The sequence below is a fragment of the Dasypus novemcinctus genome, chromosome 19, assembly GCF_030445035.2.
Source record: "Dasypus novemcinctus isolate mDasNov1 chromosome 19, mDasNov1.1.hap2, whole genome shotgun sequence".
NCBI lineage: Eukaryota > Metazoa > Chordata > Mammalia > Cingulata > Dasypodidae > Dasypus > Dasypus novemcinctus.
The window spans coordinates 26,205,920-26,230,370 of record NC_080691.1 but is presented as its reverse complement, the minus strand read 5'-3'; the positions used below and the strand labels follow the sequence as shown (position 1 = coordinate 26,230,370).

The window sequence follows — 24,451 nt, the reverse complement described above, 5'->3', positions numbered from 1 at the left end:
TGGGAAGAGAAGACAACACAGACAGCAAAAACAGCAGGGTAGGAGGAGGGGAAGGGGGGAAAATAAATAAATAGATGAACAAATAAATCTTTAAAAAAACCAACATGAAGCAACTAAAGGTATTACTAGTATTGCTAAAAATTAGTATCTTCATTCTGGCTCTCTGTTCTGTCAATGAAAAGTGAGGATGTGAAAAGGATAGACAGAGCACCCTCCTGGGCTCACACCCTGGTCTTGCTGCTCCCCAGTAGGGTAACTTAGCCTCCCTGGCCCTCAGTGTCCTCACCTTTGGAGTAGGAATAACAACAGTACCTACCTCAGTGTGTTGTTGGGAGTGTCAAATAAATGACGCAAATAAAGCACTTTGCACAGTAGCTAAATACACAAATAAGAAGAAAGCCTGAGATATAGTAGCTGTTATTATGTCTAAAGTCAAAAGCACTGGGTTTGAGTCCTTGCTTTGCCACCTACAAGCCCTGTGACCCTGAGCCTCAGTTTTATTTATGAAGTGGGTTTAGGCAAACCTGACTATCTCCCTCACAAGGTCACTGTAAGGATTTTTTTAAAAAGAGGTGGCTACATCAGTGAACAAGACAGACATGTGTTTGCAGAATGGAACTGATGATCCAGTGGAGCTGACAAAGACTCAGACAAAGAGTAGTGAGCTAAGTACTGGGAAAGAGGGGGTCATGGGAAAATAAAAGCGAACAAACCTCATCTTGAGTGAATTAGGGGGTAGGAACATCTCAGCTGAGTCTTGGAGGACCAGCAGAGGCAGTGGGTCAAAGAAGGCTAAGTAATTCAAAAGTATCCTTAGACGAATTCCTTAAAAAAATCCTTAATCCAGTTTCCATAATATGAAAATCCAGCTGTGAGGGGAAAAGCTAACTTTTATAGCATGCATTTTATGGGATGTGTGATGGGATCCTCATAACCCTGCAAGGCAGTCTGGTGGGTTCTCAGACTGGCCCCCAAGAATTCCCACCCCTAGGAAAGTGACTTTGATGAGCTATGCTTTAAGTTACACACCACAAGGGACTCTGCAGATGTAATTAAGGTGGCAAATCAGTCGACGATTTTCATCAAAAGAGGTCTAAGCTAATCACACGAGCCCTTTAAAAGCAGTTTTCTCCAGCTGGTGGCAGAAGAGGAAGGCAGAGAGATGTGGAGCACAAGAAGGATTGGACTCACTGTTGCTGGCTTGAAGACAGCGGGGACCCTATGCAAGGACCGCAGAAGGGTCTCAGGAAGCTGAGAAGAGCCAGCAATGGGGCCCTCAGCCCCACAGCCACATGGATCTGAGTTCTGCCTACAACGTGAAGATGCCTGGAAGCAGAGTTCTCTCCAGAGCCCTGGATCAGAGCCCACCCTGGCCACCACCTTGATTTTGGCCTTGTGAGATCCTGGCCAGAGAACCCAGTTAAACCTACCTGCGCTTCTGACTTTTCAAACCCTGAGCTAATCAACGAGTGGGGTTTAAGCTGCTAAATTTGTGGTAATTTGTTAAATGAATTTGTTAATTGAAAACCAATACATGGGAAGTGGATGTAGCTCAACTGATAGAGTGTCTGTCTACCATATGGAGGGTCCAGGGTTCAAACCCAGGGCCTCCTGACCTGCATGGTAAGCTGGCCCACGCACAGTGCTGCCGCACGCAAGGAGTGCCTGCCACGCAGGGGTACCCCTCATAGGGGTGCCCCACATGCAAGGAGTGCGCCCCACAAGGAGAGTCGCCCTGCGTGAAAAAAGTGCAGCCTGCACACACGGAGAACTAATGCAGCAAGATGATGTGACAAAAAAGAGATGCAGTTTCCCAGTGCTGCTGGATAATGCAAAGCGGATGCAGAACACACAGCGAATGGACACAGAGGGCAGACAACGGGGGGAAGGGCAAAGAAATAATTAAAAATTTTAAAGTCTTGGAAAAAAAAAAGAAAACTAATAAAGGCAGGTACTATTATGAACCCCTTTTATAGATAAGGAAATGGAAACAGGGAGAAGTGAAATAACTTGCCCTAGGTCACACAGATGGTGAGTGGCAAAGGGTTTATTAAACAGGATTTGAACACAGGCAGTCTGCTTCCAGTATGCATGCTTTTAACCACAACGGTTTTACTTTCTGTATGTATTTACACGGAACAATCCCCAAGATATGTGGTTGAGTAATAAGAAGCAATATGAGAGCTATATACAGAATATTCCCATTTGAAAATAGAAAGGAGAGTGGGAAGACCATATGTATGTAATTGCTTGCACCTATATAGAGTAGCTATGAAAGGATTCAGGGACAATATTGTTGTTTCCTAGGAGGCCAAGTGGGTGTCTGGGGGCAGGGGACGGAAGGAGGCTTTTTACCATATGCTGTTTGGGATGTTCTAACTTCTGAACCATGTTTTGATTTGTGAACCATTTTTTTTTTACTTATTAAAAATATCCTTAATAAGTCAAAAGTATGGCAAAAAGTTGGGAGACGTCTAAGTAGATATTAAAACACTCAAAAGAGGACAGAACGTAGGTAAGCCAGACTTTGGGGAGCTCACCCAGGTTTCTCCATCTGGGCACTATGAACATTTTGGGCTGGGTAATTCTTTGTGGTGGGGGCCATCCTGTGCATGGCAGAATGTCAAGCAGCTTCTCTGATCTCAACTCAGGTGCCAGCTTTCCCTGCACCTCAGCTGGGACAACCAAAAATGTCTCTGGATCCAGAAGAGGCGAATCCATAGAGACAGAAGGCAGACTGGTGTTGGCCGGGGCGGGGCGCAGAGTTGGGAGGAGGGAATAAGAGTAACTGCTTAAGGGATACGGGGTTTCCTTTTGGGGTGATGAAAACATTTTGAAACTAGAGAGATGTGGTGGTTGCACAACATTGTGATTGCATTAAGTGACACTAAATTGTTCACTTAAAAATGGGTACTTTCATGCTCTGTGAGTTTGACCTAAAACAAAAAAGGCTCCGGGCGATTTCTGTGTGCACGGATGGGGGGGTGGGGGTGACGCTGAACCACACCTAGTTGAGAACCGCTGCTTTAACCACTTCCAGCTTCCCATGCGGGGAGCTGGGCAAGTGCGCTGGCTCTTCTGGAAGCTCTGGTTCCGTGGTGGGGTGTTGACATACCACCTTTACACATGCAGAATGATGCACTGCAAGAAGGACCTACAAAAGGCAGATTTGCCCTGAGGCAGATGGATGTCTGTGCAGGAGAGGAGGAGGGGACAGAGGGGACGGTTGACCTGCAGGAGGGAAGAGGGCTCAATCAATGGAAACCACTGCGAGCAAAAGTGCTGGGTTCAGGGCCCAGAAAATGCAGCGATTTTAATGGCACAAAAAGCCTCATGGATCCTCTTGGCTGTCATGGCAAAGAAAACCACCTTCTTTCTTTGTTCCACCTTCCCCACCCCCCCATCCTTACTTAAGAGAAAAACCAATGGGGCTGAGAGCTCCTGGAATCTCACCCTGCTGATACCTCAGGCAGAACTAGGAGTTAGTTAAGATGCTTTAGGAGGGAAGTGGATGTGGTTTAAGCGATTGGTCTTCTATCTGCCATATAGGAGATCTGGGGTTTGATGCCTGGGGCCTCCTGGTGGAGGCACACTGGCCTTGTGGTGAGCTGGCCTGGCCCACGTGGAGTGCTGGCCCATGTAGGCATGCTGGCCCATGTAGGAATGCTGGCCCATGTCGGAGTGCTGGCCTGCACAGGAGTGCTGGCCCATGTGGGCATGCTGGAGCAGCAAGATGACACAACAAAAAGCGACACGGAGGAGAGACAATAAGAGATGCAGTAGACCAGGGAGCTGAGGTGGTGCAAGAGATTGAGCGCCTCTCTTCCACTCTGGAAGGTCCCACAATCGGTGTCTGGTGCTGCCTAAAGAGAAGACAAGCATACACAGAAGAATACACACCAAATGGACATAGAGAGCACACATCGAGCACAGAACAACGGGGGGGGGGGGAGTAATTAATAAATCTTTAAAAGAAAAAGATGCTGTAGGATATGAGAAGGGCTTCCTACTCCCTATTTTTATGGAAAAGACAGTAAATTGACCAAATGCTGCATTTTTGGGGGGGAAAACAGTTGAGCAAGATGGCTTCTTGTTTCTGATATATGTAGTCCACTTAAGTATCCAACAACTAAATACCTGGCTTATACCCATGATAACCTCAAGAGGATAAAAATGGCCATTTTAGAGATGAGAAAACTGAGGTTCAAAAGAGTGAGGTCTCAGTCGAAGGTCACACAGACATTAAGTCAGGGAGACTGGATTTGAACCCACATCTGTTGACTTAGAGTCTAATATTTTCTACTCTGCTGCACTGCCTGTCTTTACTAGTAAAATGGCTGCCTTTATTGGGTGTTGCTGGGAGTGACCTCTTTCCGAGAAGGGATTTTTCAGGAGAGAAGGACAGCTGACCTACAGGGTTTATTTTTTAGAAAATGGGCTTCAGTCTATAGAGTTGCAGATAAATAATACCTGGTGACAAGCCAGTTTCAGTCCAGTAGAGATGGCTTATCAGAATGGACAAGCACACAGTACCAATCCATGTATACCTGCTCCCCACTTTGTAAGACCTCTTCATGTAAAATGGAAACTTAATGTAAGCCACTTAGAACATTTCCTCACTTGAACCTTTTCATTCCTTCAGCAAGCTCCCTTCTACTTTCTGAACGGGAAGCCCCCTGATTAATGTATAGCACTATAAAGATGCGAGAGCCTAAATTCCATGAAAAGTTTTTCTTTTAACACTAGTGACCCCCTGGAGAGTCCTCAGAGAAGAACCCTCGTTTATGTATCACCATCTGAGAGAGAGGCAGAATGGTGGCTACCTCCTATCAGACTATCAGGAGGTTGAATTAAGCCATGTCCAAAGAATCATCTAGAATAGTGTGGTCCAAAAGAACTTTCTGCAGATGGAAATGTCCTCCACTAGTCACATGTGGCTATGGAGGACCTGAAACATGGCTAGTGTGACTGAGGAACTGGATTTTAAATTAAATTTAATCTGAATTAACTTAAATGTAGCCACATGCAGCTTGTGGCTACCATCTTGGACAGTGTAGTTCTATAACCTGGGGCCAAGAATATTACTTTTTTTTTGTTTTTTTGAGGTATCGGGACTGGGGATTGAACCTGGGGTACCTCATATGTGTGAAGCTGGCGTGGTTAGGGCGTCCGTCTACCATATGGGAGGTCCACGGTTCAAACCCCGGGCCTCCTTGACCCGTGTGCAGCTGGCCATGCGCAGTGCTGATGTGCGCAAGGAATGCCGTGCCACGCAAGGGTGACCCCGCGTGGGGAAGCCCCACGCGCAAGGAGTGCGCCCGTGAGGAAAGCCGCCCAGCGTGAAAAGAAAGTGCAGCCTGCCCAGGAATGGCGCCGCCCACACTTCCCGTGCCGCGGACGACAACAGAAGGGGACAAAGAAACAAGACGCAGCAAATAGACACCAAGAATAGACAACCAGGGGAGGGGGGAAATTAAATAAATAAATAAATCTTAAAAAAAAAAAAAAAAAAAGCTGGCATTCAACCTCTAATTCACATCAATTTCCCTCCTGAGCTGGTTTTTTTTAAAAACGTTTGTTTTGCCTATTGTTCACTTTTTTTTTGTTTTTTTCAGGAGGCACTGGAAATGGAACCCAGGACCTCCCATGTGAGAGATGGGCACCCCTTATAGGCCAACACTCCTTCATAAAGACAGTGAAATTGGAGAGAGAAAGGAAAAGTGGACAAGGAGAATGCTCTAAGGTGGGGGAGAAGAAGCGGTCCTGGTTTTAAACCCCCTACTAGCTCAGCATGAGGGTCTTCATTCAGTCAAGAGTATCTTTTGTGTGTACACTGTGTGCCAACAGACCTGATGGTCCTTGTTCTCAGGAGTTCACATTGTAGTGGGGCAGACAGAAAATAAGCAGACACAAAGCAATCTGAGCATTGCAGATTCTAAGAAATGCCACAAAAGAAATAAAATGGTAGTTTGAGACTGACAGGTTGGGGAAAACCATTTTAAAGAGAGTGGCAAGTGAGGACCTCTCTGAGGAGGTGATAGTTGAGCTGAGGGCTGGACTATGAGAAGATAAAGGCCATGGGAACATCATGGGACGCCTACTCCAGGCAGGGGGAATAGCAAGTGCAAAGGGCCTGTAGTCCTTGGTATATTGGGGTTGGGGGAACACAGTGAGGTTGCCAGCGGGGGCCAGTCCAGATTAAGTGAGAGACAGAGATTCTGGATGATGTTAGAGAGATGGGCAGGAACCCAATCAGGCAAGGCCAAGATGTATGGGTTATATAAAAGTCCTCTGGATTTCTAAGCACAAGACACCCTGCCAGCGTGATGTTTGGGTTTGGGATTGAAGGTCAGTGGTCACCGGCTCGAACCTCACCCCACTGCAGCCCGCCAATGAACATGGCCCTCCTGAGGGGCCCAGGCATGAGACGATGCTTGTCAGACCTTCTCATCTCCAGAAGCTTGCGGGAATTGGCGCTGGCAGAGGGATGATTAAGAAAAGAAGGAAAATGAAGAGATTCCCAAAGTCCCTAGACAAGTGGCTCACCCAGTCTCACATGTCAGGGACTGTGGGACCATCAAACAAACCCGACTACCAAGAGCCTTTCCAATAAAATAATTATAATATTAAAAACAAACGCAGCCTCTCCGTGGATGGCAAGGAGGACCAGAGAAGAGCAGCTGTGCTGTGAGCTATTAGGGTCCCCGACAGATGCGCTCCCACCACCCTCCCACCCCAGCTGCAAATGAAGACCCGTCCTTTTCTTCTCCCCAGACAAGGATTGATGAGGATTCGGGAGAGCACTCAGACAGGCAAGGAAAGGCTGTGAACCTTTTCCAAGGCTGCAATTTATCTTGAGGAGACTATTCACATCACTCTTTACAGGCTGGATTATGCTCTGACCTGGCACATTAATCTCATCGAATAAAATAATAATAATCAAAAAAAGGGAACTGGACAGTTGCCAGGGAGACATTAATAACTGTCGCCCACACCTCAGCAGCACAGGAAAGGGGTGTTGGGGTCCATTCCTGCCCGAACCCCCAGGAGTGCCCATTTGACGGAGAAGGAAGTGAGGTAGTTCCGGCCTGGGGTTGTGGGAATTTCTGTAGATGGCATATGGGGACTCATCTCCCAAATCCACTCCAAGGAATTTTCCAAGCAGATACAGGGAACTTACTTGGGAGGGACTATGTATAGTACATATATATATAGTAGCTAAGAGTGATGGCTCTGGACTTGGACTGCCTGAGTTCAAATTCCTACTTAGCTACTTACAAGCTATGTGGCTTTGGACTTGGCCTTGGACTAGTTCCTTTACCCTCACTGCTTTTGTTTTGTTCTTTGGGGAAAAAGATGAAAACAACACTAGCTAGGAAGGCAAAATGGTGCAACCACTATGGGAAATAGTTTGGCAGTTCCTCAAAAAGTTACACATAGAATTAGTATACAATCTTGCAATTGCTTTCTAGGTATTTACCCCAAAGAAGTAAAAACATATACTCAAATACTTGTATACCAATGTCCATAGCACCATTGTTCATAATTACCAAAAAGTAGAAAGAACCCAAATGCCCATCAACTGATAAATGCATAAACAAAATGTGGTGTACACATACAAGGGAATATTATTCAGTCATAAAAAAGGAATGAAGTTCTGATCCATGCTACATGGATGAACCTTGAAAACACTCTCCCACATGAAAGAAGCCAGACACTGAAGGGTACATATTGTATGATCCCATTGATATTAAACATCCAGGATAAGTAAATTCATAAAGACAAAAGCAGGCTAATGGTTGCCATGGGGTGGGAAAAGGGGTGATGGGGAGTGACTGCTTAATAGATACAGGGTTTCCTTTGAGGGTGATGAAAATGTCTTGGAATTAGACAGAGGTGTGAATGTGCTAAATGACACTTTAAAAGAGTTAATGGTTAATTTTTTGTTATGTACATTTTACCTCAATGAAAAACAAAACAAAACAAGAACGAAAAAGGACCTGGCTTGGAAGACTTATGTTGGAAGGAAATAACTTAGAGCAGTGTCTGGCTCCTATGAAGGACTGACTCCACATAAGCTTCTCCTTACTGCTATCCTTATTATTACCATGAGGTTTACAATCTTTGGCAAGTTATTAAACTCAGTGTCCTCTCTGTAAAAAGGGATATCAACAACTTCTACTCTCCCATGATCATTAAACGAGACAATGTCCATAAAGTTCCAATAGACTAAGAACTCCATGAGGATGAGGACTTTTATCTATTTTGCCCACTGCTCAATCCCTGGTGCCTAGAACAGTACCTGGCATATAGCTGGCATTCAGCAAGTATTTCTTAAATAAGTGAAATTGCTTAATACACTGCCTAGCTTCTGGTAATTGCTCAGTAATATTTAGTATATGTGCTGCTGAAGGGAGCACAAGCTCAGTAATATTTAGCTAAATTAGTTTGGCTGCCAGATTTCTTTGGGGCTTCCTAAATGGTCTTTTCTAGCACAGAAAAGTGAGAACTATCTTGCCTTGTGGATTTCTGTGTCTTTGTGACAGAGGTGTTTGGACCCCTACCAAATATAAACAGTCTGAGCTGAGAATTGAATATAAGCTTTCACAACAGGAGATGGTGAGAGTTGATACGGATGGTTAGACTGACCATCCATCCATCCACCCACTTGCCTACCCATCTATCTACCCATGCACTCATACACCCAAACATATATACATATGTACACACAACAAACCTTTCTAAGTGCCTATCAGATGCTGGAGATGCATCAACAAACAAGTGGAGGCATTCATTTCTTGCTGTCATAGAGGTGTAGTCAAGCAGAGAAGACAGACAATTAAATGACCAATTACCATCAGGGTGGTGAGTTCTAGAATAAAGAAAGGATGGGGTGCTATGAGAGTCCTCGGTAGGAGCATCATCCCTAGGCTGAAGGGGCAGGGAAGGTTTCTAAGGGGTAGTGATCTGCAGAAGGAACAGGAATGAGTTAAGACATGAGATGGGGAAGGCGTTTGAGGCAGCAGGATCAGCAGGTGCAAGGGGCTAGACACAGCAGAGCACGAAGCCCACCCTGGAAGCTGGATGGCCTTGGGTGAGTTATTCAACATCCCAGTGCCTCAGCTGGTCTCACCTGGAAAATGGCATAAAAAGAGTATCAACTGTGTGGGGCTGTTATCAGAATGGGCTGAGTTAATGTGTATAAAGAGGTGAAAGATGAAGAGTTTAGCTGAAGCACAGAGAATAGGAGGTGGCAGAAGTGAAGGTAAGTAGTAAGGATGCTGCACAGGTAAGCAGGGACTAATGATGAAGGGTGGCAAACCTCTCCTACAGGTGAGAGACAACCCACCCCCACCTCCTCTTCTCCCCAAGCATCAAGTCTTTTTCTCTTTGCAGAGTCTCAAGGGTATTGTTAACAACAGCCCCATGACGGAGGCTTGGGGAAGTTACGTGACTTGCTCAAAACTCCATGGCTGGAAGGTGGCAGGAAAGGGATCCATTCAGGGTCTGGTAAAGGACTTCCGGGTCTCAGAAGAAGCCAGACCCTTGGAAGTCGGAAGACTTGGCTTGTGCGTCTGATTCTAGAACCGGGTGGGTGCTTTTGGACAGATTACCTCACTCCTCTTTGAACCTCAGTGGAGTTATCTGAATAGTGGTCACCCAAATTTACCAGGTGCTCATTCCCAGACCCTGGAAATGGGACCTTATAAGCAAAAAGGATCTTTGCAGTTGTCATTGAGTTAAGCATGTTGACATGGGAGATTATCCTGATTATGTGGATTGTGTGTGCCATTATCCTGATGGCATTATCCTAAATGCAGCCACGTATATTCTTACAAGACTGAGGCAGAGGGAGCTTCGATACATGCAGAGAAGGAGGCAATGGGACCACAGCGGCAGACGAGAGGATGCAGCCACCAGCCAAGGAATGCCCGCAGCCACCAGAAGCTGCAAGAGGCCAGAAAAGGTTTCTCTCCTAGAGCCTCCGGAGACAGTGCAGCCCTGCTGATGCCTGGACTTCGGCCCAGAGAAACTGGCTGTGGACATCTGGTCTCCAAAACCACGTAAGAATAAATGTCTGTTGTTTTAAATCACCCGGTTTGTGGTAATTTGTTACAGCAGCCACAGCAAAGGATGAAACCCGGTCTTTCATCGATAAAGAGGTGATGATAAATTCCAGCGCACAGGGTGCTGAGAGCACTAGGGTGTTAGGACATAGGAAAGTATCTAGCAAGAACCCAAAATGTCGTAGGTGATGAGTGACCGTTAACTTCCCGCCTTTCTTTCCTTTCTCCCAAATTCCCCTAGCAGCAGAACCTGGGCCCTGCAGCTGCGCAGGCCTGGGCTGGGATCCCACCTGTCACATATTAGCTGTGTGCCTGTAAGACACTGCCTGACCTCTCCAAACCTCAAATGCCTCATCTACAAACGTGAGCAACATTCTGCCAGTAGTTTCCTAGGGTCGCTGTAACAAAGGACCATGGATCGGGTGGCTTAAAACAACAGAAATTTATTCTCTCACGGTTCTACAGGCAGGAAGTGTGAAATCAAGTTGTGGCAGGACCACGCGCTCTCTGAAGGCTCTAGGGGAGAATGCTCCACACTCTTCTGGCTTCTGATGTTTGCCTTGGCTTGAAGTCCCGAGATCTCTATCCCTCCCGCTGTTGTCGCGTGGACTTCTCTGCCTGTCTGTGCCTCCTCTTCTCCTCTTGTAAGGACACAGGACCTACTGGATTAGGGGTGCCTCCTACCTAAGGATGACCCCATCTGAACTTGATTACATCTGCAAAGACCTATTTCCAAATAAGGTCACATCCACAGGTACTGGGGCTCAAGATTTTAACACATCTTTTGGGATCCACAGCTCAACCCACTCCACTGACAGTGGACTCGTGGACCCTCACTGGCCAGACCTGCCAGCATCCTGCAGTGGAGTGAGCACATGCTCAGAGAAGGAGACCAACTGGAAGCTTCTCCCTGGGGTTCCCAGCCCTAAAACCTGAAGCCTGGGTAAGGGGCGTGCAAAGCCTGTGACAACAATCATCTGGTCAGGGTTCTCAGAGATTGGACAGGGCGAGGAGAAAACCCTCTGCGTCTACCATCCAGGGAGATGTGGGTTCAAGTCCTGACTGTGACAAATGCCCAAAGGGGGAATCTCTGAGCCTCGACGTTTTTGTCTGTAAAGCAGGGATAAGAGTGCATACCATGAAGGGCAGGGTGGCGGCAGTGATTAATAGTCGTCATCAAGGTAGCTGATATTTACTGAGCACTTACATGGACTGGGTCAGCCCTGGGCATAGATAAACTCACTTGACACTTACCACAGCCCCGTAATGGAGGCTTCGTTACAGGACGAGTTGGGGTCCTGGCACATGGAAACCAGGTAACTGAGTGAGTTTTACAAGTGTACTGTTCCAGGGCTTGGGGAACCAACAAGGGGTGGTGAAGCCTTTTACAGGCTGGACAGCCTTTACCACTCCTAGTCCAAAAGGGGCAAGGGGAAGGCATGGTTACCAGACCTGGAAGTAGCAGCTGTCTGGAGAGGGCTGCCCGGGATGGGAGCTGCATGTGCCGAGGGGCACAGCCAACCCAGGCTTGCCCAGCAGGAGCCAGTGTGGCAGGCAGAGGACAGCCCCCCAAAGACGTCCTCATCCTAATCCCCGGAAGCTATAATTATGTTACACAAATGTAACATAACCAGGGGTCTCTGTAGGTGTGATTAAGTTGAGAAACATGAGAAGGGGAGATCAGCCTGGATTATCAGGCAGGTCCAGTGTCACCACAAGGACCCTTATCGGAGGGAAGCAGGAGGTCGGGTCAGAGATGGTGATGGGACGATGCAAGCAGAGGTCAGAGTAATCTGATACGAGGAGGACTCTATCTGCTGTTGATGGCTTTGAAGAAGGAGAAAGGAAAGGAGTCCTGCCAACATTTTAGTCCAGGGAAATCTATTTGGGACTCCTGGCCTGCAGGACTGTGAAATAATAAATGCATGTTGTTTTAAGCCATTTTGTTGGCTTGAAGTGTGTCCTACCCCCCAAAAAGAACAAAACAAAACTCATGTCTACTCAGAACCTGTGACTGTGATCTCATTTGCAAATAAGGTTTTTGCAGATGCGATCAAGCTAAAATGAGGTCAACCTAGATTAGGACAGACCCTAAGTCCAAAGCTGGCATCCTTAAGAGGAGAGGGGGTTGTGGAGACACAGAACACAGAGGGGAGAGGGCTTGTGATGATGGGGGCGGAGACTGGACTGCTACGTCCATACGCCAAGGAACACCAAGGATTGCCTGCGACCACCAGAAACTGGAAAAGGCAAGGAAAAATGCTCCCTTAGAGCCTTCGGAGGGAGCGTAGCCCTGACGACACATTGGTTGTAGACTTCTAGCCCCCAGAACTGTGAGAGAATGGACTGGGTGTGGTTTTAAGTCCATGGTGCTCTGTTACAGCAGCAACAGGAACCTATTACACCAGGGGAATAAATGTCTGTTCCTCTCTCTCCTCCCTCCCTCCTGTCTCCTCCCGGGCCTTCCATTCAACCCAACTGGAAGTCAGAGGGAAAGAAGCTCACACAGTGGTTCACACAGGTCAACCCTCCAGGGCAGAGAGCAGGGTGAGAGCCTATTTGCAGGGGTAAGCAGAAGGCATTTTACACATGAGAGAACTGAGAGAGGTTAAGTAACTTTCCCAAGTCACACAGCTAGTCAGTGGCAGAGCTGGCAGTTATGACGACTAATTAACCCTTGTAAGTCACTGCATACTGACCACATGCTGGGCAGGGGGCAAAGCACTTTATGTTTCCTACATCCAGTAGTTTTTATGATAGTACTTAGGAGGAAGGTGGTATTATTATCGTCAGTTTACAGAGGAGAAAACTAAGACTCAGAGGTTTTGTCAGCTGTCCAAAGTCTGACAATCAGAGAGGGGTGTAGCTGGGACCTGAATGTAGACGTGTCTGAAGCCAAAGTTCACACGCGTAACCATTAGGCCACGCTGGCTCCCAGCCAAGTGCCCAGACAGTGCCTACCTGGTGTCTACCTGGACCACGGCATGAGATCAGTAAGTGCATGGTCTTGAGAAGGTTAAGGGGGAAATGTGGGACAAAACCCCCAGTGAGGCTTCTCAGGAAATCTTTATGCCTATTTCTCCCCCTCTTGACCTTCTTTTCCATGCCTCTTCTCTGTTTTTATGAGGCTTTAAACTTCCTGGCACTGCCTCTGGGCACCAGGGCTGTGGCTTCATCCAAGGAAACCTCAACTGCCCAGGACTTGGTGAAGCAGGCACATCACATGGTAGTGGAGGGCAATGGGGTGGGGGCGGGGGGGGGATATCTGGTAGAAAGAGATGCAAAGATGAACCTGGCTAACGGGTTTGGTTTGATCAGTTGTCACTCCAGATCGATGACCCACTCCAACCCACTCTTCTGCCAACCAGTTCCTGGGACAAGTTTCCTGAACTTAAAGAAATGGCTACTTTCCAGGATGGAAATCAGGGGTCCTCAGAGATTCTTTAGTCTGTCTGCCTCTGTCCAGATTCCATGGGCCTGTTCTTCTTGCAGAGACACTGACAATAATGATAACTTCTGAATTACTTGGCTATTCCCCAAGACTTCTTTGTCTCAACACCTGCCAGCAGGCCTTTCCCTACAGACACTGCATCACCACCTCCTCTCGCTCCTGTGTCCAGGACAGAAATCACTCACCAGGCATGGAGCTCTTTCCTTCCGAGCCTTTCCAAAACAGGCCCCCAGAAGCCACAAGGCTATTGGGGCCACCCTTCCTCTGGGAGAAGCTGAACCCAAGGCATGTCAACATGCTCCTTCCCTCTCTAAGGTGAAATTTAGATGAAAATCACATCGAGGATAGATTTCAACAATGAAACTTAGGAACAACATTTGGAGGACAGAGGTGTGACAAGAAGGTGGTGACGACAAGGAGCCAGGCCTAGCTTGATGCGATTACAAGAAGGTGCCGGGACCTCCTAGCTCAAATATTTTACCTGCTGGCCACAACTGTGCTCACTCAAATTCTTTCCTCCTCCAGCAGGTGCCAGGAATCCCCTGCATGATCGGCAGGATCGAGGTTACCGGGTGGTCACAGCCGGTGCCTACCTTGGACTTGACGGCCAGGATGATCTTGGGCAGGGCCACGACGAGGCACTTGAGGGCGATGGTGATGTACTTCAGCACGAAGTCTGCAATGCCCACGATCCACAGTAGGTCGAAAAAGTCCAGTGTCTCCAGGTTGGGCTTCAGGAATATGAGGCTGGGGGGAAAGATCCTGAGAGTCAGGAAGCACACGGAGGGCAAGGCCCTGAGCAGCTTCTCCTCCTGCTCTGGGAGTCTGGTACATCCTCCCTGTAGAAAGAGCACTGAATGGTCAGACGCCTGCAGCCTCTTCCTAAATCTGCGACTACCCCAATAGGCGACCTCAGGCGGGGCTCTTAACCCCTCAGAACCTCTGGTCATCTGAGGGTTAAATGACAAGATTGAGCTGGAGCATTGCTAAGGCCCTCTCCAGTTTTATGGGTCCACGGCAGGTTTCACAGGAGGAGAAGCAAGGGAGGTGGGAAACTGATGTGCCAGGTACTGTGCCAAGCTCTTTATTCACTGTATCTCCTTGAAACCTCCCAGGAGCCCTGCACTACCCATCTCCACTTCATAAATGAGGCACTAAGCTTGGATTAAGCCGTCCAAGGCACACCCCACATGATAAGCACAAGGGCATTAGGGTCAGGCAGATGTGAATTTGAATTCAGGCGTTTCCATTTATTTGGCTGCCTGACCCTGGGCAAATCATGTCATCCCTGTAAGCTTCAGGGTACTCATCAATGAAATGGGACTCATTCTGTGCCTTGAGGGGTTGGCAGGATTACATAACAGCCATACACAGTCCCTGCCATGCAGCAGTGCCAGACTGCAATGCTGCAAGCAGGCCCTAATATCTTCGTCCCCCCATTTTGCAGATGAGGAAACTGAGGCACAGTAAGGTAAAGCAACAAAAACAAGGGCAAACAAATATCAAAGAAGAGAGGTGGATTTGGACCCAGATGTGGCTGCAATCTGTGCTACAGCAGTATGACTCAGAGTGGGTAAACCCATTTTACCTGTCCATAACCAGGTAAGTTCACCTTCATGCTCAAAGTTTGTACTTATCTTGTTGCAGCCAGACAACAAGCAGTTCTCAGATCAGCACCAGCCCATGGACCATACTTTAATTAGCACTGTTCTCTGCCACCTCTGAGGAGGATGATTTATCCGTCATGTTAGCAGCTAAAACATCTTGGCTCCTTACACCATGTCAGCCTGTCTCCGTGTATTTTGCAAGTCTTAACTCATCTCGACTTCCCAAAGACTCTGCAGAGTGGGTGCTGTGAGTATCCCTTTTTCAGCAGAGGGCACTGACATGCTAAGAGGTGGAATCACTTGCCTCTGGTGCCTCAGCTGGGATGGGAACCAGCACCCAATCTGTGTTGGTTCCCTCTTCTTTCTTCCTGCTGGATTGGAGGGTCTGAGCCAAGGTCAGCCTGAGTCCTGTCTGTCCCTCTGAAGCAGTTAACTGGGTCCCTGCACAGAGTAGCTGCTTTCTAAAAGTTCTGGGAAGACTGTGCTGGACCAGCTGAAAAGGGTACAAACTGAGGTCCCCTTGTTATAGCATTCTAGGAATGAATTGGTCTATTTTCTCTTTTTATTTAAAAAATCAATTTCTAGTTATAATAAAAATCTTTATGGAACTAGAGTAGGGGACAACCAATTAAAAAAATCTATTATGGTAACCACTCACACAACCCTTAGGGTCCTTTCTTTTTTTTTTTTTTAAAGATTTATTTTATTTATTTTTCTCCCCTTCCCCCTGTTGACTACTCTCTGTGTCCATTTGCTGTGTGTTCTTCTGCGTCTGCTTACATTATCTAGCGGTACTGGGAAACTGCGTCTCTTTTTTGTTGCATCACCTTGCTGCATCAGCTCTCCGTGCATGCAATGCCACTCCTGGGTAGGCTGTGCTTTTTTCATGTGGGGTGGCTCTCCTTATGGGGCACACTCCTTGTGTGTGGAGCACTCTTATGTGGGGGTGCCCCTGTGTGGCACAGCACTCCTTGCACGCAGCAGCACTGCGCGTGGGCCACCACATGGGTCAGGAGGCCCGGGGATCAAACCCTGGATCCTCCATATGGTAGACAAACGCTTTACCAGTTGAGCCACGTCCGCTTCCCGTTAGAGTCCTTTCCCCTCCCAGCTCTGCCTCCATCGGATTCCTAGTGGCCATTCATGTTAGGTTGGTGGTTCCAGCAGGCTCTGTCTGTTCCCCAAGGACGGAGTTCAGTTTACCTGGGGGATCTTGGGGCCCTTGCCAATAAGACTTGGTCCTGGAGAGGCAGCCCCTAACAGTGAACTTGATTCTGCCCAGGATTTGGAGTCTAAGGACCAATGCCAGAGACTTAATTCTGGCACTTACCAGCTTTGTGACCTTCTGTTAAATAATTTAACCTTTTGAACCTACTTTAGTATCCTCATTTGTGAAAGTGGGAGCAAGGAAATTCTTGCCTTATCAACACAAACAAGCTAATTAGGAAGGTCAAATGTCACAATACACATGAAAGTACTTGGTAAACAAACATCTGACATTTAATAATTATATCATAACTGATATTGTTTTATGATTAATTCCCATGATTATTGTTGATGGTGCCTAATGAGGAGTAAAACTGACACTAAAATACATGAGTCTATTAAAGTTCATATAGTTGTTTAGAAATAAGTGGACTTAATTGTCAATCTGTGGGAAAACACCTTTATACCCTCCCTGTACAAAATAAAGAGCAAAAAACTGAAAAGCACAAAGACAATGAATGAAAAAAAAAACCCAGCTAGGTAAATTTAACACCAACAGGTGTCTTCAAGATAAAATGGAAAGTATAAGTCAGGTCTTTGTCTAAATGTGATCACAGACGCAGAACAAAGTTGGCAGACTGTGGAAGCCAATCAGTTCCAGCCTGAGCTTATCACCAGGGAAGACAAGAGCAAGGACAAAGAAGGGAATTCAGGGCTGCAGACCTCTGCCTGTACCACAACGGCTGGGTGATGGCAGCAGGTGGGTGGCTAAGCCTCATCTAGGCATGGAAGGAGGCCTACTATAGGACCCCCATCCCCAGCCCAAGGTGGTACAGACTGGGAGGAAGTATGGGGTAAAGTCAAAGCTGGGGCCTGAGAACATGCATTTTTATATCACACTTCCCAGGTGCCTCTGAGATATAGGGGTTAAGAGCATGAGCTTTCTACAGATTTGGCCATCGATGTTGGCTCTGCTGTCACTAACTGTATGACTGAGAAATTTACTTGGCTTCTTTAAGCCTCAATTTCCTCACCTGTGAAATGGGGATAGTCATACCTTGCTGGTCACCGGGATGGCAAAATAAGATAAAGTGGCTATTGCTATCACACGCACCCAGACTCCAGACCTGTGACATCGGTAAGGAAGAGGACTCGGCTCAGTTCCTTTCCTCCTAAGCCAGACACTCTCTATCCTGCCAGTTTGACTCAGGCTGTGGTTTGATGGGGGCACAGAGGTCTGAGCCTGTGAATGGGATCCTGCCCACAGAATGGCATTAGTTGGAAATCCATCCAAGGTTCTGGGAAACTCCACCCTCTAAACTGCCCACCAGGACCTTGACATTCTGGCCCACACAACTAATGCAGGGAGTGAGATATGTACTGATGCCTTGGAACTAACTTCCCAAATTGCTTTTCTGGAGTGGCCTCGGGAGGTGGGGAAACTGCTCATTTTCAAAGTAGATGAACATGACTTTCAAGTCTGACTCGAGTTTCACTCTGTCTTGGAGGTCCTCACTGACAACCCTCCCCCCTCCTTCCATCTGTCTCCACCACCCACAAAGACCTCCCCTCAATTCCAACACCCCTGCCTGGGAACATTCTTTCGTGCAGGGTTTTCCAAAATACTACATTTATTCTACTTAAGGTATTATTCTTTATTTCTGATCAATCCTGAGGTATCAAAAATGCTTTTCTTTTATGAAATAATGTTGGTGATAGATGGTCATTTTCCAGCTGTTCTTTAATGCAAAAAGTGGTTTCTCAGAAACTTAAGTATAAAATCACCATATGACCCGACACTGCCATTTCTAGGTATATACCCAAAAGACTTGAAAGAAGGGACTTGAATAGATATTTGCACACCAGTGTTCACAGTGGCATTGCTCACAAATGCCAAAAGATGGAAATAACCCAACAGTACATCAGTTGATGAATGGATAAATAAAATATGGTATATACATACCATGGAATATTATTCAGCATCATGAAGCATGATGCTTCATGCTACAACATGGATGAACCTTGACGACATCATACTGAGTCAAATAAGTCAGACACAAAAGGACAAATATTGTATGAGCTCACTGATATGAAACAATTATAATAAGCAATTTATAGAGTCAGAATCTAGAATATAGGTTACCAGGGGACAAGGTAGGGTATAGAATGAGGATTTCATGCTAAAATTGTACAGTTTCTATTTGGACTGATCATAATGTTATAGTAATGAATGGTGGTGATGGTAGCGTAACATGGTGAACATAATTAATAGCACTGCATTGCATGTTGGATATAGTTAAAAGGGGAAATTTTGGGTTACATAGAATAAAAATTAAAAGAAGAAAAAGCACAGGACTATAAAACACAGACAATGAAGCCTACTGAAAACAATGGACTATAGTTAATAGCACAATCATAACAATGTTATTTCTTGAATTGTAGCACATTAATGCAAGGTGTTAATAAGGTGGAATATGGGAACTCTGTATTTTATGCATGATTTTTCTGTAAACCTACAAATTCTCTAAGAACAAAAAAAAAAAAAAAAGGAAAAAAAGAGCAAGTTGGTGTCTACACTGTAATGTCTCTACTTTGTTTTGGGAATGCTTTATTGATCTGTGAAATCCCATGTCTGGGAACCATTTTTTGCATTTCATGTAGATCTGGGATGCCTTCTCACCCTTGAACATTGGGTAAGTTGTCCTTAAGTGCCATATAGTGGTTGCATTCGGGGTATCTGCAGCACTTGTGATCCTCTATCTAAGCGCTAAGTACTCACATATCCACTTTTGGACTCTGGGACCCTGCCCTTCTGGCCATAGTTGCTGGGCCAAAGGTGGACCTGTACACATGAAATGCCAATCGGGGGTGCTCACTCTTGAATTTTAAGGAAGAAATAGAGATGGCCAGCAGAAAGCCAAATTATGAAGAGCTGAACATGAGAGTCCATGAATTCTGACTGTCAAATTCTGGAAATGTCTCTGGTTCCTGCCCTTCCTGAGGCCTGCTTGTACAGCCCTTTTTTAAAAAAAATATATACAAGATGTTTATTGGTGGAACCCATCTGTGAAGGGTAAAGGGAGAAGGAGCAGTAGTAGGTTGGGAGGGTTTCAGACAATGACATGTTACCTGTGACAGGAGAAGAGCTAGAAATGCTTGGGTAGGACAATCTTAGGTCACAGCCCATTTGTTAGAAAAGTTTGGCCAGGTGGCTGAAGAGTCCTCGCACAGTTTCCGATTGGAGGAATCTCGTTTAAAGCAGGAATGGGTGGTACCTCTTGTTTTGTTCATGCTCAATCATAGATTGGGAGCTTCTCAGAAACATGGCTTCATGTGGGTATCACGCAGTGGTCAAGCCAAAATGGTACTGAGTAGAGACTATCAATAAGGCATGCTTCCCACAGAAGTTTCTCTTGAAGGACCAGTTGTTCAGTTTTCCTCGAATTGTTTGAGCCCCTGGATCAAGCAACACCTCAAGAAAGAATGCCCCTTTTGCTTAAACCAATATCCCTAAGTGCTCTAATTGGTATTTTTAAAAAATACAGTCCTAGACACACACACAGAGGAAGTTTCAATAAATGCTAATTGCTAATGTAAAGTACCATATGGCTAAATGAGAAAGAAAAGGTTATGTGTTCTTTATGTTACAACTTCCCTAACAAATAGATACACACGTGCACAGAGAAAAATGTTAACAGTTACTATGGGTCATAGGACTGAGGGTGATTTTTGTCCTTTTTAAAATATGTTTTCCAAGTTTTCAGCATTAAAAAATTACTTTTGAAATTAGAATAAGTTACTTTTAAAATCCTGAGATACTCATATATTTATTGACAAATAATGATGGGGCAACTGCCATGAACTAAGTGCTGTGCTGGGCACAGGAGAAGTTCACTCACTAATTCACTCCCTAACTTTCTCACTAACTCACTAACTTACTTATTAACTCACGACCTCACTAACTCACTGTAGCAGTTTGACATGGTTATGAATTCAAAAAAATAGATAATTATGTTTGTAATTTGGTCTGTACTGGGCCATGATTGAGTTATGATTGGGGCCTTGATTGGGCCACGTCTTTAGGGCGTTGAGTCCCCAAACCTTGGTGGGTGGGAACTCACAAATAAAAGGCATGGCAAAGGACAGAGTTGAGGGTTTTTGTTGTTGGAGTTTTGATGTTGGAGTTTGATGCTGAAGTGTTAAGCTGGAGCCCCAGGAAGTCAGCATGCAGAGGAAAGAGAAGCAAGCACTGGAAAAAGAGGACCTGAGCCAGGAGAAGAACACAGAGGAATAGAGACGGCTCCCTAGATATGGCAGAAACCCCAGCGAGAGAGAGAGCCATTCACCTGATAGTCTACAGCTGATCTTGTGGAGAAAACAGAGGAGCTGAGCCCAGAGGAACCCAGGAAGCCTGAACCCTCACAGATGTCAGTAGTCATCTTGCTCCTACATGTGGAAATAGACTTTGGTGATGGAAGTAACTTATGCTTTATGGCCTAGTATCTGTAAGCTCCTACCCCAAATAAATACCCTTTATACAAACCAACTGATTACTGGCATTTTGTATCAGCACCTCTTTGAGTGACTAATATATTCACTCACTAACCTACTAATGAAAAATAGGAGGCTGGCAAGCAGCTCTGGAAGAAATTAGAAAGGAAAAATTTTGACTGCTCCGCAAGCTCCTGTGTGTGAGGGAGGTCCTGCCTGCGCAGGTTTTATTGGCAGGGCTGTGAGGAACGTGTCCTTGCTTCCAAAGAATTTCCAGGTGCATGGCTACCATGGTGACAGGGATATTTTCAAGGAAGCTTGTGATAAATCAGGAGTAAGTAATCCACTCAACTTCTCCAGCTCTGGCACCCCATCACCACCACGTTGCAGAGCTCTGGGTTAATGAGTCATGTGAGAAGAGGGTCCGCAGGCCACGAGATGGGGGCAAGGTGCCCTCCACCCTTTTTTCTGCCCAGCGCTCTAGCCAGACAGGAGACACATCTTTATCCCTTAACATTAAAAACAAACAAACAAGGCATTACTACTATGATGAAAAAAATACAGTCCCATTACACAAAAGTTTATAAAATTCATAGAACTATAAAGAAAATAATAAGATCACCCACAAGTCTCACACCTGAAGGACCACTGTTAATATTTTAGGTTAGGAGTGAGCAAACTTTTTCTGTAAAGGACCAGGTAGTAAATAATTTTGGCTTTGTGGACAGACATTACAGTCTTGGTTGCAGCAACTCAACTGTGCTGTTGTAGCTCAAAGGCAGCCATAGACAATACGTAATGAATGGGTGTGTCTGTGTGCCAATAAAACTTTATTTAAAAACAAGGTGTTTTGGCCCACGGGCTGTAGTTTGTCGATCCCTGTTTTAGTGTGTACCTTTACAGATTTTTAAAAACGTAAACATAAACATTGAAATAATTTTTAAAGGTGATTATATTCATAAGGTAGAAAAAGAGTTTAAACAGTGCAAAGGCTAAAAGTAAGGTTCTGATCTCTAATTTCCACCCCAGTGGCAACTACTGTTCTAGTTCCTTGTGTATCCCAGAAATATTCTAGGTCTATGGTGCCCAATACAGAGGCCACTAGTCATACTGAGCACTTGAAATGTGGGTAGTTGGAATTAACGTACTGTAGGTATAAAATGCCAGATTACAAACAGTTAATATGGAAAAAGAAAGTAAACTATCTAATTAATAATTTTTATAATGATTGCAAGTCGAAATGATAATATTTTGGAGACACTGGGTTAAATAAAATTTATAATCAAAATTAATTCCACCTCTTTTTACTTTTTAAAATGTGGCTACTAGAAAATGTAAAAATTACAGAAGTGGCTTGCATCCTATTTCGACTGGAAAGCGCTGCTCTAGGCATATGTATGTAACAACAGGTGGAATTTGAAAGTTACAACACGGGACAGAACGAGTGCATTCTTTTCAAGGGAAAAGGTTGGGTGCCCCAAGCCCAACAAAATCCCGATCCCTGCCCCACCCACAAGCCGGACTCCCCTGCTCACCTGTTGTACAGCTGCTGGGAACTGAACGTGTAGAGTACGTAGAGGGTGTTACCCGCCAGAAAGGCCAAGATCCACAAGATGACCAGTACTGACCTCTTCTCCTGGAGACAAAGCAAGAGACTCGTGTTGGATGCTGCCAAAGGCCTCTCTGGCAGAACATTCCAGAATGTTCCCTGATGAGTGGCACCTTTTCCCTTTTTTGAAAGTTTGCATGAGGTGGAGCTGATAGTGAAGGGAAGGGCACTGGTACCTTTCTATCCTACCAGAACCCAAGGGGTAGCCACAGAGGAGGGAACGGAATGGTGGAAAACTGCTTAGAGAACTATCCAGCAAAGCAGGAGGGCACCATGGTTAGCTGCAGACTCCCGAGCAGACTCCTGGGTTCAAATCCTCGGTCTGCTACCTGGGAAAGGTATCGCCCCAGGTAAGTTACTTAAACTCTCTGTACTTTGCTCTCCTCATGCACAAAATGGGTATGTATGGGTAGCTACCTTGGTCGAGCTGTAAGAATTAATGCACACACAAAAAACAGAGTGTGGGGTTACATGTCCTGTTAGGAACTGAGGCACAGAGAGGTTAAGGAACTCTTGCTCAAGGCAAGCCTCAGTGTCCTCATTTGAAAGTGGGCTGCTGTTAAGGATTAAATAAAACTCACAAATGCAAAACATTCAGTTTGGTATGGAGCAAATCTCAGGCTTACCAAATGGCAGGCCCTGTTCTGAAGACTTTATGACCCAGCAGTAGATTTGGATCGACAGGTTAGAAACTCCTGCTCTAACTTTTCCTAGAATGGACTAGTGGGTCATTCCCCTGGACTGACTGGTCATTGTAGGACCATATTTACAAGATTAAATTCAAACTCATATGCCTGCCTGTCAAAGGCCTTCATAATCCAGCCCCAAATATCTTTCTCCATCTTCATTTCTGTTTCGTCTCCAGGGAGACACAGGTTGCTGCTTCATAGCAGTTTCTCAGTCAGAGGGTACATCCTAGGAAATGCCTGGAGGAGGTGTAGAGAAGAGCATGTGCCCGCCTGAGTTCCCGGGGAGATACACAGGGACTCCTCTGCTGCTGATTCTCAAAACCTCTTTTCCGGGCCCAGGGCGGCGGCATTGCTGGAATAAGATGAAGTCATAACTTTCTCAGTGTAACCTTCCCTGCGGTTTCGGTAAATGCTCAATACACACTGTCTCCAGACACAGCTCAGCAGCCCCTGCTCTGACACTGTGCACATTTCTGTGGAGTGGACAAAACAATGCATCTCCATCCGCTCATTATTCCAGGAGCGGTCAAGGTTAACGACCTTACAAACCACCTCCAAGCAACCGACTGCTCTTAACAATGTGATTAATCTACCAGGCAGCCCTTTTTACTCCAATAAATAATAGATCCCAGTTTAATTCTCTGTAAACCCAGACCAAAGGTAGAGTAGAAAGAAGGAATTAGCAATGCCCTGAGAAACCAGACTCTGAGGGACAAAGGAGAGCTCTCGATAATAAACCAAGATTTTAAGCCTTCTGAGGTTTCATGTGGATCCTCCCTCAGAAAATACTCATGCATAGGCACAATGTCATCTGGAGCGTCACAGATTTCAAGGGCCCCTGGAAACCTGTCCATGGATCCAGGCATCCTCGAGCCCCCTAAAATTCACATCAAGGCCCCATTTGTATCTTACTGCCTTTGAGAGAGAGCCAGTCCTGAAAGCCTCCCACGGTGGTGCTGATCACCCTGCTGTTTTAATAGCAGCAGAGGGGGCTAGCATGAAGAGGATGAGACAGAGGGTCAAGGAGAACCTTTGGCTTCATCCCCAGCGTTAGACCTCGATGTGCTCGAGCAGATGGTGCCACAGAAGGATCAGGGATGATGGCTACTGTTATGGGATTGCATGTACAGCAGCAATCATAGTTTTTTTTTGTTTTTAAATAGCTCAGTAAAATGTTTCCTATGTGCCAGGCATGGTGCTGAACATCTTCCATGCACTGCTCATTCAAGTCTCTCAACAGGACTCTGAAGTTGGTGACAACTGTCCCTTTTTCAAAGGCAGAGTACCAAGGGAACCCGGCTAAGGGTTTGTGGCAGCTGGAAGAACTGGTG

The 24,451-nt window shown here is 45.9% G+C and overlaps 1 protein-coding gene across 5 annotated transcripts in view; it reads right to left on the bottom strand.

The window, feature by feature from the left end:
- Positions 1 to 24,451, bottom strand: part of RNFT2 (ring finger protein, transmembrane 2) — a 92,640-nt gene that overhangs the window by 56,116 nt on the left and 12,073 nt on the right. For 3 of the 5 annotated variants that reach the window (XM_004461894.5, XM_058281417.2, XM_023589775.3), the window contains 2 exons: positions 22,358 to 22,458; positions 14,112 to 14,265 (listed from right to left, as the gene is read on the bottom strand). In XM_004461894.5, the coding sequence (XP_004461951.2) occupies positions 14,112 to 14,265; positions 22,358 to 22,458 (255 nt within the window). Of the gene's footprint in view, positions 1 to 2,032; positions 3,864 to 14,111; positions 14,266 to 22,357; positions 22,459 to 24,451 lie in introns of those variants that run through there. The other 2 variants (XM_058281419.2, XM_058281418.2) reach the window with 2 other exon arrangements.